This window comes from Pelophylax lessonae, assembly GCF_965119305.1.
Source record: "Pelophylax lessonae genome assembly, chromosome: 7".
Taxonomy (NCBI): domain Eukaryota; kingdom Metazoa; phylum Chordata; class Amphibia; order Anura; family Ranidae; genus Pelophylax; species Pelophylax lessonae.
In genome coordinates, this window is record NC_138774.1 from 51,126,579 (window position 1) to 51,140,350 (window position 13,772).

Below are 13,772 nucleotides of genomic sequence, written 5' to 3' on the forward strand. Positions count from 1 at the left end.
ATTTTTTAAATGCAGTGAAATGTGATTTTTCAAATTTTTTCCAAAAAAATGGCGTTTTAAAGACCGCTGCGCAAATACCGCGTGACAAAAAATTTTGCAATGACCGACATTTTATTCTCCAGAGTCTTTGCTAAAAAAATATATATAATGTTTGGGGGTTCTAAGTAGTTTTCTAGGAAAAAATACTGGTTTTAACTTGTGAACAAAAAGTGTCCGAAATAGGGCTGGGGCTAAAGTGGTTAAGGTCTGGACTTTGACTGGGCCATTCTAACACATGAATATGCTTTGATCTAAACCATTCCTTTGTAGCTCTGGCTGTATGTTTAGGGTCATTGTCCTGCTGGAAGGTGAACCTCCGCCCCAGTCTCAAGTCTTTTGCAGACTCTTAACAGGTTTTCTTCTAAGATTTCCCTGTATTTGGCTCCATCCATCTTCCCATCAACTCTGACCAGCTTCCCTCTCCCTGCTCATGAAAAGCATCCCCACAATATGATGCTCCCACCACCATGTTTCACAGTGGGGATGGTGTGTTCAGGGTAATGTGCAGTGTTAGTTTTCCCCCCCACACGCGTTTTGCTTTTAGGCCAAAAAGTTTGATTTTGGTCTCATCTGAGCAGAGCACCTTCTTCCACATGTTTGCTGTGTCCCCCACATGGCTTCTTGCAAACTGCAAACGGGACTTGATATGACTTTCTTTCAACAATGACTTTCTTCTTGCCACTCTTCCATAAAGGCCAGATTTGTGGAGTGCACGACTAATAGTTGTCCCATGGACAGATTCTCCCACCTGAGGTGTGGATCTCTGCAGCTCCTCCAGAGTTACCATGGGCCTCTTGGTTGCTTCTCTGATTAATGCTTTCCTTGCCCGGCCGGTCAGTTTAGGTGGACGGCCATGTCTTGGTAGGTTTGCAGTTGTGCCATACTCTTTCCATTTTCGGATTATGGATTGAACAGTGCTCTGTGAGATGTTCAAAGCTTGGGATATTTTTGTATAACCTAACCCTACTTTAAATTTCTCCAAAACTGTTTTCCTGACCTGTTTGGTGTGTTCCATGGCATTAATGCTGCTGTTTGTTCACTAAGGTTCTCTAACAAACCTCTGTGGGCTTCACAGGACAGCTGTATTTATACTGAGATTAAATTACACACAGGTGGACTCAATTTTAGGTGACTTCTGAAGGTAATTGGTTCTACTAGATTTTAGTTAGGGGTATCAGAGTAAGGGGGGCTGAATGCAAATGCACGCCACACTTTTCAGATTTTTTTTTTTTTTAAACATTTATTATTTTCCTTCCACTTCACAATTATGTGCAACTTTGTGTTGGTCTATCACATAAAATCCCAATAAAATAAATTTACGTTTTTAGTTGTAACATGACAAAATGGAAAATTTAAAGGGGATGAATACTTTTTCAAGGCACTGTAAATCAGTGCACAGGCAAATTCAAATCTGATGCATGTAACAAAAACAAAAAAAATATTTTTGAAAATCATATGTGAAAAGTGCAAATAAGCAACTCAAAATAAATTGATAAAACATAATGTACAAAATCTCTTAGACTGAATCAAAAAATGCATCTACTCAAATGAAAGTCCATATACGATTGATGGTGACAAAGTGCTCAGTGCTTAAGGAAATTTCCACTCAAAGGTGCTTCAGTGCTCAAAGTGCTCCTTATATAGAAAGGAAGGCCTCTTACCAGATGAAGTTGATCTTGAATCAAAAATGCACAAACTTCATCTCTAAAAAGTACTTTTTCATTGGCAAGGAACTTCCGGTATTGCACTTTCAATAATGGATTGAATGAACCCACCATTTGGATTTAAAAAGCCGGCCTCCACACAGGCACATGCAAGGCATACATAGGGAGAAGCCTCATAGCATAATACAGTTTATGTAGATTTTATTACGAAAAAGAATTACACTTAGATTGAGACAGTGAAAAATGAGCAGTAGTGTTAAAAGCATTCCGGCTGCGGTGTCATCTGACTTCGCCGAAACGTAATGACGTCACACACAGACTCCGCCCAACGCGTTTCCCCACAAATGGCGTCCTCTGGGATTGGAGATCTATTTTTTATTGTCATTTGCTTTGTGTGATTGTTGGAACATCCAACTGCCAAATTATTTCTTTTGAGAAGATTTAAAACATAAATACACATGTCGCTGTCACCTGTGTGGGTTTATGCACTGAACAGACAGCTTTGATATCGGCCTTTTTTCTGGGTAGCAAAAGCAACAGGCCAGCATAATCCAACATGGAAAATTAGTATTTCCTCCTAAAAAGGTCAGTTGGGGTGTTGGTACAGGTAGTATAGATTCTAACAACATATAGTCATCACTCAATTCAGCCAAAAATTGGCCAGATTGTGGAACAGCATGAAGTGAACCTAAAATTAAAATTCTCACTTCATTTAAATCAGTGGGATATGTCAGCATTTTTAAATGTTATTATTATTGTGTTTGAGATAGTATACTTTTGTTTCCAATAATGAAAAAAAAAACCGCTCCTGAGCTTGTTCATGAAACCTGAAGCCTAGGCAAAGACCCCATAGTCTTATTCTAACAGGGCCATTGTTCATGTACTTGGAAATTGCAGTGAGCTTGTTCTCTGTCAACCAGACAGTCCATGTGTTGTAGATGTGTCTTGAGATAAGAAGATCAGTAATTTTATTGATAATAGCAATGGTTATGAATACATTTTTAAATCCAATGTAAAGCCAAGGCAAAAAAAAAATAATAACCATATGCAGTACATAAAAAATATATATATACACACTACACGTCTGCAGCACATGCACATTTTTCTGGATTTTATCCCTTTTAAACACCCAGCAAATACAACAAAACACAGGATGATCTGCTAGAAATGCACTCAGCTGTTATGGCCTGTTGACTGACAGCACACAGAGTGGTGTCAACCCTGCCCAGTTGTCTTTCGTACACTACTCACTACTAAACCACTCCCCCTCTCAGATCCCCACAACATAAAGGGTTATTATTCTGTAGCCCAAGATGAGAACTAGGAGGGCTCTTTGGGACAACTCTTGAAAATCAGAAATTTTGGGGATAACAGCTTTGAATTTCTTTCATTGTTAGGGTTTACAAACACTCTAAGTGTTCATTTTAAGAAATAGGTTATGTTTTAGGGTTTGGTGACAAGTTTTAGTGTCAGAATAAGAATTAAGTTGAAGTTTTAGGTCAGTGTGACTTTTTTATACAGTATTTCACCTGGATTAGCGCTGGAACCCCCTTGCCCCAGATCACCAGCACTGGAGTTCCAACACTAAATATCAACATAGAATACAGACCAGACATCTGGTGATTTTTGATTTATAGATTGCTCCAAAATTTTGGAAAAATGGGTTGCTTTGCAAGTAAACTAACCGTAAGTGCAGTCACCTGGGGGTGAAGCTGGCTAATAAGAGGCAGGGCTGCGAATAGGGGGGGCCACCAGTCCTCCTGTAGGGGGCCTGGGCACACAGGGGGGCCCAAACAGCAGAAGGAATCAGTGCGGTCGGACGGAGGGGCAATTACAGGATGCCCTGTGCGGCTCTTTGCAGCAGCTGAAAACTGGTTTCTCTCCCTCCCGCCAGCTTTCAGCTGCTGCAGGGACAAACACAGACACAGTGCCCCCCGCGAAAGCTGCCAGATTCCCTGTCCCGTAAAAAAAATAACAAATTGTAAAAAAAAAAAAAAAAAAACTGTAATATAAAATCATTTTAAAACATTTAAACATTTTTTTTGAAAATTATAAAATGTTTTTTTTTTTTTTCAGAAATGTAAAATATATTTAAAAAAGAGATAATTCACACAGCTTCTCTGTTATCGATTTTAGTAAATTTTTAGTGAAAATGTTGTTTTGATATATTCGAGTGGGGCCCTGCCAGGTAGGTTGTACAGGGCTCTGTGATTTCCAACAGCAGCCCTGAAAAGGGGGGTTAGCCTTATCAGTATGTTGCTGCTCTTTCACTATCCAATCACAATCCTTGGCATGTCTTGACCAAGCCATGTTGCTTAGCTTCAGCAAAGAAAAGGGAGGTCACTTCCAGGCAGTGCTGTTTGACTGAGATGTTAGAATTGCAATTTTTGGTAGGTAAGATCATTTAGATCAGGGGTCTCAAACTGGAAGCCCTCCAGCTGTTGCGGAACTACAAGTCCCATCATGCCCCTTCCTATGCTTGTAACTGTCGGTTTTGCAATGCTTCATGGGAATCGTAGTTCTGCAGCAGCTGGAGGGCCACCAGTTTAAGACCCCTGATTTAGATATTTTTCTTCCCTTTAACATAAAGCAGGAAGTAAACTGGGGCACTACTGTTATGTTAATCAGATGCTCAGATGACAATACCAAACTTCTCAGCATCATTCATGTTGAACCTAGCGAATGTTCTTGCCTATGACAGAACCCATGGTGCCACCATTGCACCCGCCAGAGGGTCCCGGTAGCGGGCACTATCCTGTAGATGCTACACCAACAGGACCATGTCCGGAGTGCCCCAAAAGGAAGGCACAACTGCTTACCATAGTTGAACATTTTGTAACTGATGTCCTAATTCTGTTCTAAGTAAATTACATTTTCTTTTCAGGCACCCATTGTGAAACAGACATTAATCAGTGCAGGTCCAGACCATGCCAGAATGGAGGCACCTGCCAAGATTTGGATGATAGTTTTCAGTGTCTCTGCCCACCAGGAACAGTCCTTCCCCAGTGTACCTTGGAGAATACCACCTTTGTCAATACAACATGCCTTCATGGCAGCAGTCAGATACAGAACAACAGGTGAGGCCGGCAAGTTCTAAGATCAAGGTGGGATTCAATGACAACTAGGATTGTTCCATGTCCCTGACAAAGATTTTTATTTTCATCTAAAGGTCCAACAAGAAGGGAAAGTTGTTAGGTGTGGGTAGGATAGGCTTCTCTGAAGAGGAGGGTTTTCAGAGATCACATAAAAGCTAATAGTAGGAGATAATCGGACAGATAATGGTAGGGAGTTCAATAGGATTCAATCAAAAAGGACAGATCCTGCACATGCTGATATACAACAAGTACAAAGAGGAGTACTTCACCAGCCCATGGCGCTGTCCATGTATTCACCTCCTTCGTTTGTATGTTTTTTAGCTGAAATGTCCCGGTTGCTGCTGCTCCTCTCTCACTCCACTGGGGGGGGGGGGGGGGGGTGGATCAAAACAATTCAAATCTGTAAAGAAAAGCGCACGCAACCTCGGGCAATAACGCTTCAATAAAGGACAATAACACAGTACACTGGAATTGCACTCACACTTTTTCTTTAAGGCAATCGCTTTACAGCATTCCAACAGGAGCTACTCGCTCCTCCCGTCCCTCCAGATGGTGACTCTGCGGTCTCCTCATCCGCGGCTGCCGCCGCTGTATCCCCGCTCTCCTTCACTTCCTGTGTTGCCTGGTCACCGAATGCCGGTTCTGGTGCGCACTGTACCGACGTGATCTACGGCGCCCCAGGGGAGCCTCAGCCAAAGCTGGAACCACAAGTGGTACGGAGCTGCGAGGTGGGGGATTCAAGACACGGGTGCACTGCCTCTGCTGTTGCTACGGACAACGCGTTTCGGAGGCGGAGCCTCCTTCCTCAGGCCCTCCTCAGGTCCTCAGGGGACCTGAGGAAGGAGGCCCCCGCCTCCGAAACGCGTTGTCCGTAGCAACAGCAGAGGCAGTGCACCCGTGTCTTGAATCCCCCACCTCGCAGCTCCGTACCACTTGTGGTTCCGGCTTTGGCTGAGGCTCCCCTGAGGCTCCGTAGATCACGTCGGTATAGTGAGCAGGCGCACCAGAACCGGCATTCGGTGACCAGGCAACACAGGAAGTGAAGGAGAGCGGGGATACAACGGCGGCAGCCGCGGATGAGTAGACCGCAGAGTCACCATCTGGAGGGACGGGAGGAGCGAGTAGCTCCTGTTGGAATGCTGTAAAGCGATTGCCTTAAAGAAAAAGTGTGAGAGCAATTCCAATGTACTGTGTTATTGTCCTTTATTAAAGCGTTATTGCCCAAGGTTGCGTGCGCTTTTCTTTACAGATTTGAGTTCCATAGGATTGGAGACAATATATACTGTATATTGGTGATCATTAACTTGTGATCTGCCCAACTTTTTCTACTTATCAGCTGTCTGTATTGTTCGTTTATTTTATGTGCGGCCCAAGACAATTCATCTTCTTCCAATGTGGCCCAGGAAGGTCAAAAGGTTGGACACCCCTGATAATTAATGAAGGACTCCATGATTTCAGGGGTATGTGAGATGACTACAGCCACACACACCTACACAGGTTGAACTGGATGGACTATTGTCTTTATTCAACCTCACCTACTATATGTGGTGGCCATGTTTCTGTTTACAGTAGAAATGAACAGAGACAAGTAGTGTTGCATTGCTCATTAAACCTACAAGAGCTCTATTATTGGTAGACCTTGACTCTAAGTTGGCCCACAATACATGTACATAATTTAAAAAAAGTTTTATTTAATTCTCACATTGATACCATGAATCTGATACAATCAATATATAGATTTTGTGTATTATGGGGTAAACTGCCAACATTCAGCATATTATTTTTTAACCTATGATATAGTGAATTTACTCGTAGACTAACAATATTTGGAAAAATGGCCAAGAAATCATAAATTCTGCCAGGGTATGTAAACTTATGAGCATGACTGTATATCGATGATCATTAACTTGGGATCTGCCCAACATTTTCTGCTCATCAGCTGTCTGTATTGTTCGTTTATTTTATGTGTGGCCCAAGACAATTCATCTTCTTCCAATGTGGCCCATGAAGGTCAAAAGGTTGGACACCCCTGCCTTAGATAATTAATGAAGGACTTCATGTTTTGTGGTGGCCATGTTTCTGTTTGCAGCAGAAACTAACAGAGACAAGTAGTGTTGCATTGCCCATTAAACCTACAAGAGCTCTATTATTGGTAGACCTTGACTCTAAGTGGTCCCCCAATACATGTACATCATTTAAAAATAGTTTTATTTAATTCTTACATTGATACCGTGAATCTGATACAATCAATATGTAGATTTTGTGTATTATGGGGTAAACTGCCAACATTCAGCATATTATTTTTTAACCTATAATATAGTGGATTTACTGGTAGACTAACAATATTCCATTCTGACATTCGAGATACACCAGGGTATTGTGTCAAAGGCAGTAATAACAAGATTGTCTGGAAGTAACCACATCATGCCTATCAGATGAACAATTAATAATTTGGAGGTTTGACTGTTTTCAAATAAATGCAATTCCTGTGATCCATTCAGGTATTATTCTTTTGCTTCTCTTCTCTTGCAGTTCTCAGTGTGTCTGTGATGTAGGGTGGACGGGGTCATCTTGTGATACCCCCATTAATGAGTGCACCGCTGTTCATTGTGAGAATGGGGGAATATGCCATCCTCACCCAGGTGGATATAACTGCTCGTGCCAAGCAGGATTTGAAGGTACCTAAATACTAATTGTTTATGGTCAGACCAACTGATGACCTAATGATGATGTTCTACCACAGCCTTTCTCAACCAACCTTCTCAAGCCTGCCTCCTGAGGTTGTTAAGCGTTCTTTGAGCAGTGTGCAGTGATGATTTAATCTCCCACATACACTGACCACCAATACAAGTTATAAACTTTCCCACAGAATTCCAGGGGTAAGGGGAAAGGGGTGAATTGGGGCACTGTCTGATATTCATTTTTATTGTTGTATACAGAAAATGTTAAAAAATTATCTGCCCTAGGATTCAAATACTCATTTTCTTATTTAAGAAGACTTTTCACAATCTATTGACCAAGCAAATGTCCTGGGAGCTGTGGGTTCACAAGTTTGAGAAACGTTGATCTACTGATGGATTCTTTGAATGATGACCCATACTATCAAGGTCATCATAAATGCTTCATTAGAGACAGAAGTTATCCAATCTTTGGCTGGCCTATAGAAAGCCTTTCCATTGCTGATCTCTGCTTCCTAAAGGAGAAGTGTGGCCAAAGCTTGTTTGGCCATACTTCTCCTTTGGGTCACAGGAGTGCACTTAATTTAGCTGACACAGCCGACGTCACAGAGCCGGTTCAGATTCTGCAAGGGTCCCGACAATAATGTTGGTATCCAACCAGATGCCTGAGCAGCAGTTGGCTCAGCTACTCAGCATGCCGCTGGGAGACTGAGCCAGCCGTTCCTGCCCCCTGCACACCCTGGAGTACCAGTGAATGCTGGAGGTGCAGAGCACAGAACAGTGACTGATAATCCCCATTCTCTGCTCAGAGTTGACCCCAGAACTGAGCAATCAGCAGTTCTCAGTTTAGAGTCGGCAGCGCAGCAGCTGCAGCATGGGATCGATACTGCAGCCATTCTAGCTAAGTATAAATGTTTGTTATTTTCCATTCCCGCACTTCTCTTTTAAAATGCTAGTTTCCTGGATGTTAATTCAGTTGCCTAAGTATTTTTGGAGGCACAGACTCACAACATGTATGTGGTATAGGAGTTATGTGTTATCAGTAAGCAAGTGACTCATAAAGTACTGTAGCCAGGCAACTTGTATTTTTGGAAGAAGATCTTCAATGACAGCCTCTATATATTTCACAGTACAGATTGACTATCAAAGACTTATGATAACAGATTGTTTGATGGGTTTTGATAACATATGTTTTAATTCTGAATGCTTGTCAATGAGATATTTGGCTCACTGGTTTTTTTTTTATACATCCCACGATTGCCATTGATTCTAGTCAATCTAGGGAGATTTTTCCTCCATTTCAGTTTTGGTGACAACGAAAAAAAAAAAAAAATCAGTCCTGTTAACAATTGCCTTGAGGACTGTTGGAAAGCTGCTGCAGAGACTCCTAGTAGGCAAGATGATGCTGAGCTGGACACATGGTTAAGCCCTTCTTTCTTTACTAAAAACAATAGGAAACACAAAGACAGGAAATGATATAATTCCCATGTAGTTCCACTAGGAAAAACATTACATTGTACAAGGAGGAAACATGACAAACACTACCACCTAGTGGCAGAACCACTAACTTCAGAATAATATATGAAAATGGTTGTTGCACTTATGACGTTATGAACAGCATGAAACAATGAGGCAACAAATCAGGCAACAATAAATGTCAAAACACAAAGGGGGAGATTTACTAAAACTGGAGATTGCAAAATCTAGTGCAGCTCTTCATGGAAACCAATCAGCTTCCATGTTTTATCCTCAAAGCTTAATTGAGCAAGTTAAAGTTAGAAGCTGATTGGCCACCATGCACAGCTGCACCAGATTCTGAATGCTCCAGTTTTAGTAAATTTCCCCTAAAATGTCTACAGTTAAGCCAAGATGGGTAAAAAGAGAAAGAGGCGCCTCTAAGTTGTCTTCAGCTTGGTGGAACCCCTGGCTTATTGGTTCTGGACGGCTGCCCTATATGCTGGACTCTCCTTTTCCCTCTCCCATTTTTCTTTTAAGACTTATTGGACCCTATATGGACTGTGTTCTATTATGTGACTAAGTCCTGTCATATGTTTTTTATCCTGTGTCTTTTTTAGCCAATTCAGTGCTGCTGGCTTCATTTCTATGACATAGTCCCTAGTGTTTTATCCTTGTCACCTCCTTTCCCCATCAGTGTGCTTTATTGATCGATTCATTATTATTGTTCATTTATTATTTTATTATATTCTTATTTTCTATTACATACACCAAAAGATAATTTCTTTTTTTTTTTGCCCATATGGAGTTTCTTGGGGAAATTGAGGCTCACAAATATGGTGTGCTGGATGACCTTTATACCACCTTGTCCCCTTGTAATTTTTCACACCACGCAATTCTTAAAGGAAAAAACAGACATACTCTATGTGGAAAATTTAGTCCACAATTAGAGGCGCCTCTTTCTCTTTTTGTCTTCAGCTTGGTGGAACCCCTGGCTTATTTGTTCTGGACGGCTGCCCTATATGCTGGACTCTCCTTTCCCCTCTCCCATTTTTCTTTTAAGACTTATTGGACCCTATATGGACTGTGTTCTATTATGCGTCATATGTTTTTTAAGCCAAGATGGGTGAAGGTGTTTTAGGCTTATTTTACTCTCAACCAACCTCTCTTCCCCTTCTTTCTTTTTTTTAATCTCTTAGACATATCTGACTGCTGGTAATTATTCCAAAATAAAATGTCAGACCGGTTAATAGAAATGACTCTTAGACTGCTGCCCCACCCCCACCCTACCCCTGGGCTACTAAGTCTCAAGATTATGGGTGGCACAGTGGTGTAATGGTTAGCACTTTCGCCTAGCAGCAAAAGGGTTGCTGGTTCAAATCCCAACCATGACACTACCTGCCTGGAGTTTGCATGTTCTCCCTGTGCCTGCGTAGGTTTCCTCCCACACTCCAAAGGTAGGCTAATTGGCTCTGTCTAAATTGGCCCTAGTATGTGTATGTATGAATGTGAGTTAGGAACCTTAGATTGTAAGCTCCTTGCGGGTGGGGACTGATGTGAATGTTCAATATATGTGTAAAGTGCTGTGTAAATTGACGGTGCTATATACTGTAAGTACCTAAAATAAATAAAATAAAATTATTATCACCTAGAAATCCTTATAACCAATTGATCTGAATTCTAAGGGACTTATGTTGTTTTACCTTTTACCGATCTTACAAGCCCTCTACTGACATTACCTACGAGACGTTATAGACTCTGTTACTGATGCCTATTCAATAGTTTTTCATTTTGTACCTACGACTATTATTTACACCTCCTGCACATTACTCTGGTTTGTGATGACAGTGATGCAAACCTCTTTCTTTGTATTTGATGTTTCTGTTTTACATTACATTATACTTGTTCTCCTTTACTCTCATTAAAAACCTTATGAAAAAAAAATTAAACAAAAGTGTTAAAGTGGGGCAGTTCAAAGAGGGGACTTGACAGCATGTAGATGTGTCCTGAGTAATGTTGGCTTAATCTCAGTGATGTCATTGGTGTGTAGACCTTCAGTTTTTTGGTTCAAACTGCTTTACTGTTTTTTTAGAGTGTGGGCAAAAATCTTTTTTTTTGTTTGGCCATAGGGTTAAATTGTGAAATTGCCATTCAGCAGTGTTCTCCTGAGACCTGTCTTAATGGAGGCACTTGTCATGAGAACCCCAACATCACTGATCCATCATGCTTATGCCCCACAGAATGGCAAGGTAAGTCATATTCTGTATTTTTTTATTAAATGAATAGTGAAGTTTGTATTAATTTCCTTTCTTATTATGGAAAGGACTAAATGTTACACAACCTTTTAAAGTGAACCTGTTTCCCAATTAAGCACATTCAAGTACTTGCATATGCTGCATGTATTCTGCACATTATGACATAAGCCCTCTCTGTCAGAAGACCTCAGTTCTACTTTATTTTAACCTTACCCATTGACTCTGATAGTACTTCACTTTCAACAAACTCCAGATTTTCCTCCAAAACCCTAAAAGCCTCAATATTGCTAATCTCTAATGCCAACCTCTATGAAATAGACTACTTGAGCTCAACTGCAAATGTAAGAAGCAATGAGCACTATGAACATGATTAGACACTTCTAGAAAAAAAATGAATATTTTGCTTAATTATAATTTAAACTAGTGATCGACCGATATCAGTTTTTCGTTGCTGATATCGAAACCGATATATTGGCCAATGCATATCGGTATCGGCCGATATTGGCCGATATTTTTGTACATTTAACCACTTTACGACCGCCCGCCGCAGATTTACTGCGGCAGGCAGCCGTTCCTGGACGAACCGATGTAGCTCTATGTCACTCACTCTCAGGAGGCTAGGGGGGCGAGCGCGCGCCGCCGTTGGCCCGCTCCCGCCCCCGCTCGTCGGCGGGGAAACCAGTGCGTGTGTCAGGCGGCTCCGATTGCCGCCTGACACCGGCGAATGTTCCCTGCTGAGAGAGAAGAACGGTCAGCTGTTATAAACACAGCTGACCGTTCTTCTCCCTGGAATGATCATAGAGCCCCTGTTATCTTTCTATATAGGATTACAGGTCATCTATGGTCATTCCACAAGCCACGCTCCCCCCACAGTTAGAAACACACCCCTAGGTACACATTTAACCCCTTGATCACCTGTACTGTTAACCCCTTCCCTGCCAGTGTCATTATTACAGTAACAGTGCATATTTATAGCACTGATTACTGTAGTAATGTCACTGGTCCCCCCAAAAGTGTCAAAAATGTCAGTCAGGGGTCCGATCTGTCCGCCGCAATGTGGCAGTCGCGCAACAAATAGCAGATCGTCACCATTACTAGTAAAAAAAAAAACAATAAAAATGACATAAATCTTTCCCGTAGTTAGTAGACGCAATAACTTTTGCGCAAACCAATCAAAATACGCTTATTGCGATTTTTCTTTTACCAAAAATATGTAGCAGAAAACAAATTGGCCTAAAATGTTAAAAAATTTTGATTTTTAAATTTTTTTTTTGGGAATGTCATAGCAGAATGTTAAAAAATATTTTTTTTTTTTTTCAGAATTGTCGCTCTTTTTTTGTTTATAGCGCAAAAAAAAAATAAATCGCACAGGTGATCAAATACCAAAAGAAAGTTCTATTTGTGGGGAAAAAAAGGACATAAATTTTGTTTGGGTACAGCATTGCATGACCGCGCAATTGTCCGTTAAAGTCACGCAGTGCCAAGTTGAAAAAAGTGGCCTGGTCATTAAGGGGGCAATTCCTTCCAGTCTTACAGTAAAGTGGTTAAAGCCTATGTTTTGTTAAATCAAAATCAGCCAAACCAGCACAGGGAACATTAGTTACTATCAATGTGTCCTTTGTTCTGCTGTCTCATAGTTTAGTAGAAATCTTCATCCTCTGATGCCCCCCCCCCCCCACCCCCAATCATTTAGTGAGGCAACAGGTTAAAGCGGTAGTATCCCGCTTTTTGACACTTTTACCTACAGGTAAGCCTATAATAAGGCTTACCTGTAGGTACAAATAATATCTCCTAAACCGGCACGCGCTCTGAAGGTCCGGGGGGACCTTCAATTTTGTTTCCCGGGAGCTTGCCGGAAAATCACTCTCGCGCGCATGCGCGGGAGTGACCTCATCGCGGCTCTGGCCAATCATCGTGCCGGAGCCGTTTCTTTCGGCCAATCACCCCCGAACCCGGAAGAGACGGCGAGGGATCATGGCAGCGCCCGCAGCGATGTCCGGGGGTCCGTGTCGGGGCTTCGTTCTAAGGTAAGTTACACATAATGGGCTAGTATGCGATGCATACTAGCTCATTATGCCTTTGTCTTGCAGTTTTTTTTTTTTTTTTTTAGGGTTTACAACCACTTTAATAGAGCAGAGGTACATGTGACAGACACTCATCAAGTGTACCAACTATGACTGCCCTTTCTGCTTCTCCTTCATTGATAGAGGCTGTACAATCATTTCAGTAAATTAAACATGATCTAGAAGACACATTTTTCAATCATCCCCCTGTCTTCCATTTATGGACCAAGTTCCAATCATATAAACTTTTTTTTTTTTTACCAAACTTGGTTTTTAAATGTTCCTCACACATATTGAGTCTTCTTCTCTCTCCATATATGATGATGTAGTCTGAGACACTGGGATTGATTTACTAAAGGCAAATCCACTGTGCACTTGGAAGTGCAGTCTCTGTAGATCTAAGAGGAAGATCTGAAATGAGGGGAAGTTCTGCTGATTTCTATCATCCAATCACGTGCAAGCAAAAATGCTGTTTTTTTATTTTCCTTGCATCTTCCCCTCAGATCTACAGCGACTGCACTTA

The 13,772-nt window shown here is 41.5% G+C and overlaps 1 protein-coding gene across 2 annotated transcripts in view; it reads left to right on the forward strand.

The window, feature by feature from the left end:
* The window catches only part of LOC309560272 (uncharacterized protein), a 182,978-nt gene that overhangs the window by 104,521 nt on the left and 64,685 nt on the right, over positions 1-13,772 (forward strand). For both annotated transcript variants that reach the window (XM_082263857.1, XM_082263858.1), the window contains 3 exons: positions 4,588-4,780; positions 7,331-7,476; positions 11,061-11,180. In XM_082263857.1, the coding sequence (XP_082119983.1) occupies positions 4,588-4,780; positions 7,331-7,476; positions 11,061-11,180 (459 nt within the window). The remainder of the gene's footprint in view (positions 1-4,587; positions 4,781-7,330; positions 7,477-11,060; positions 11,181-13,772) is intronic.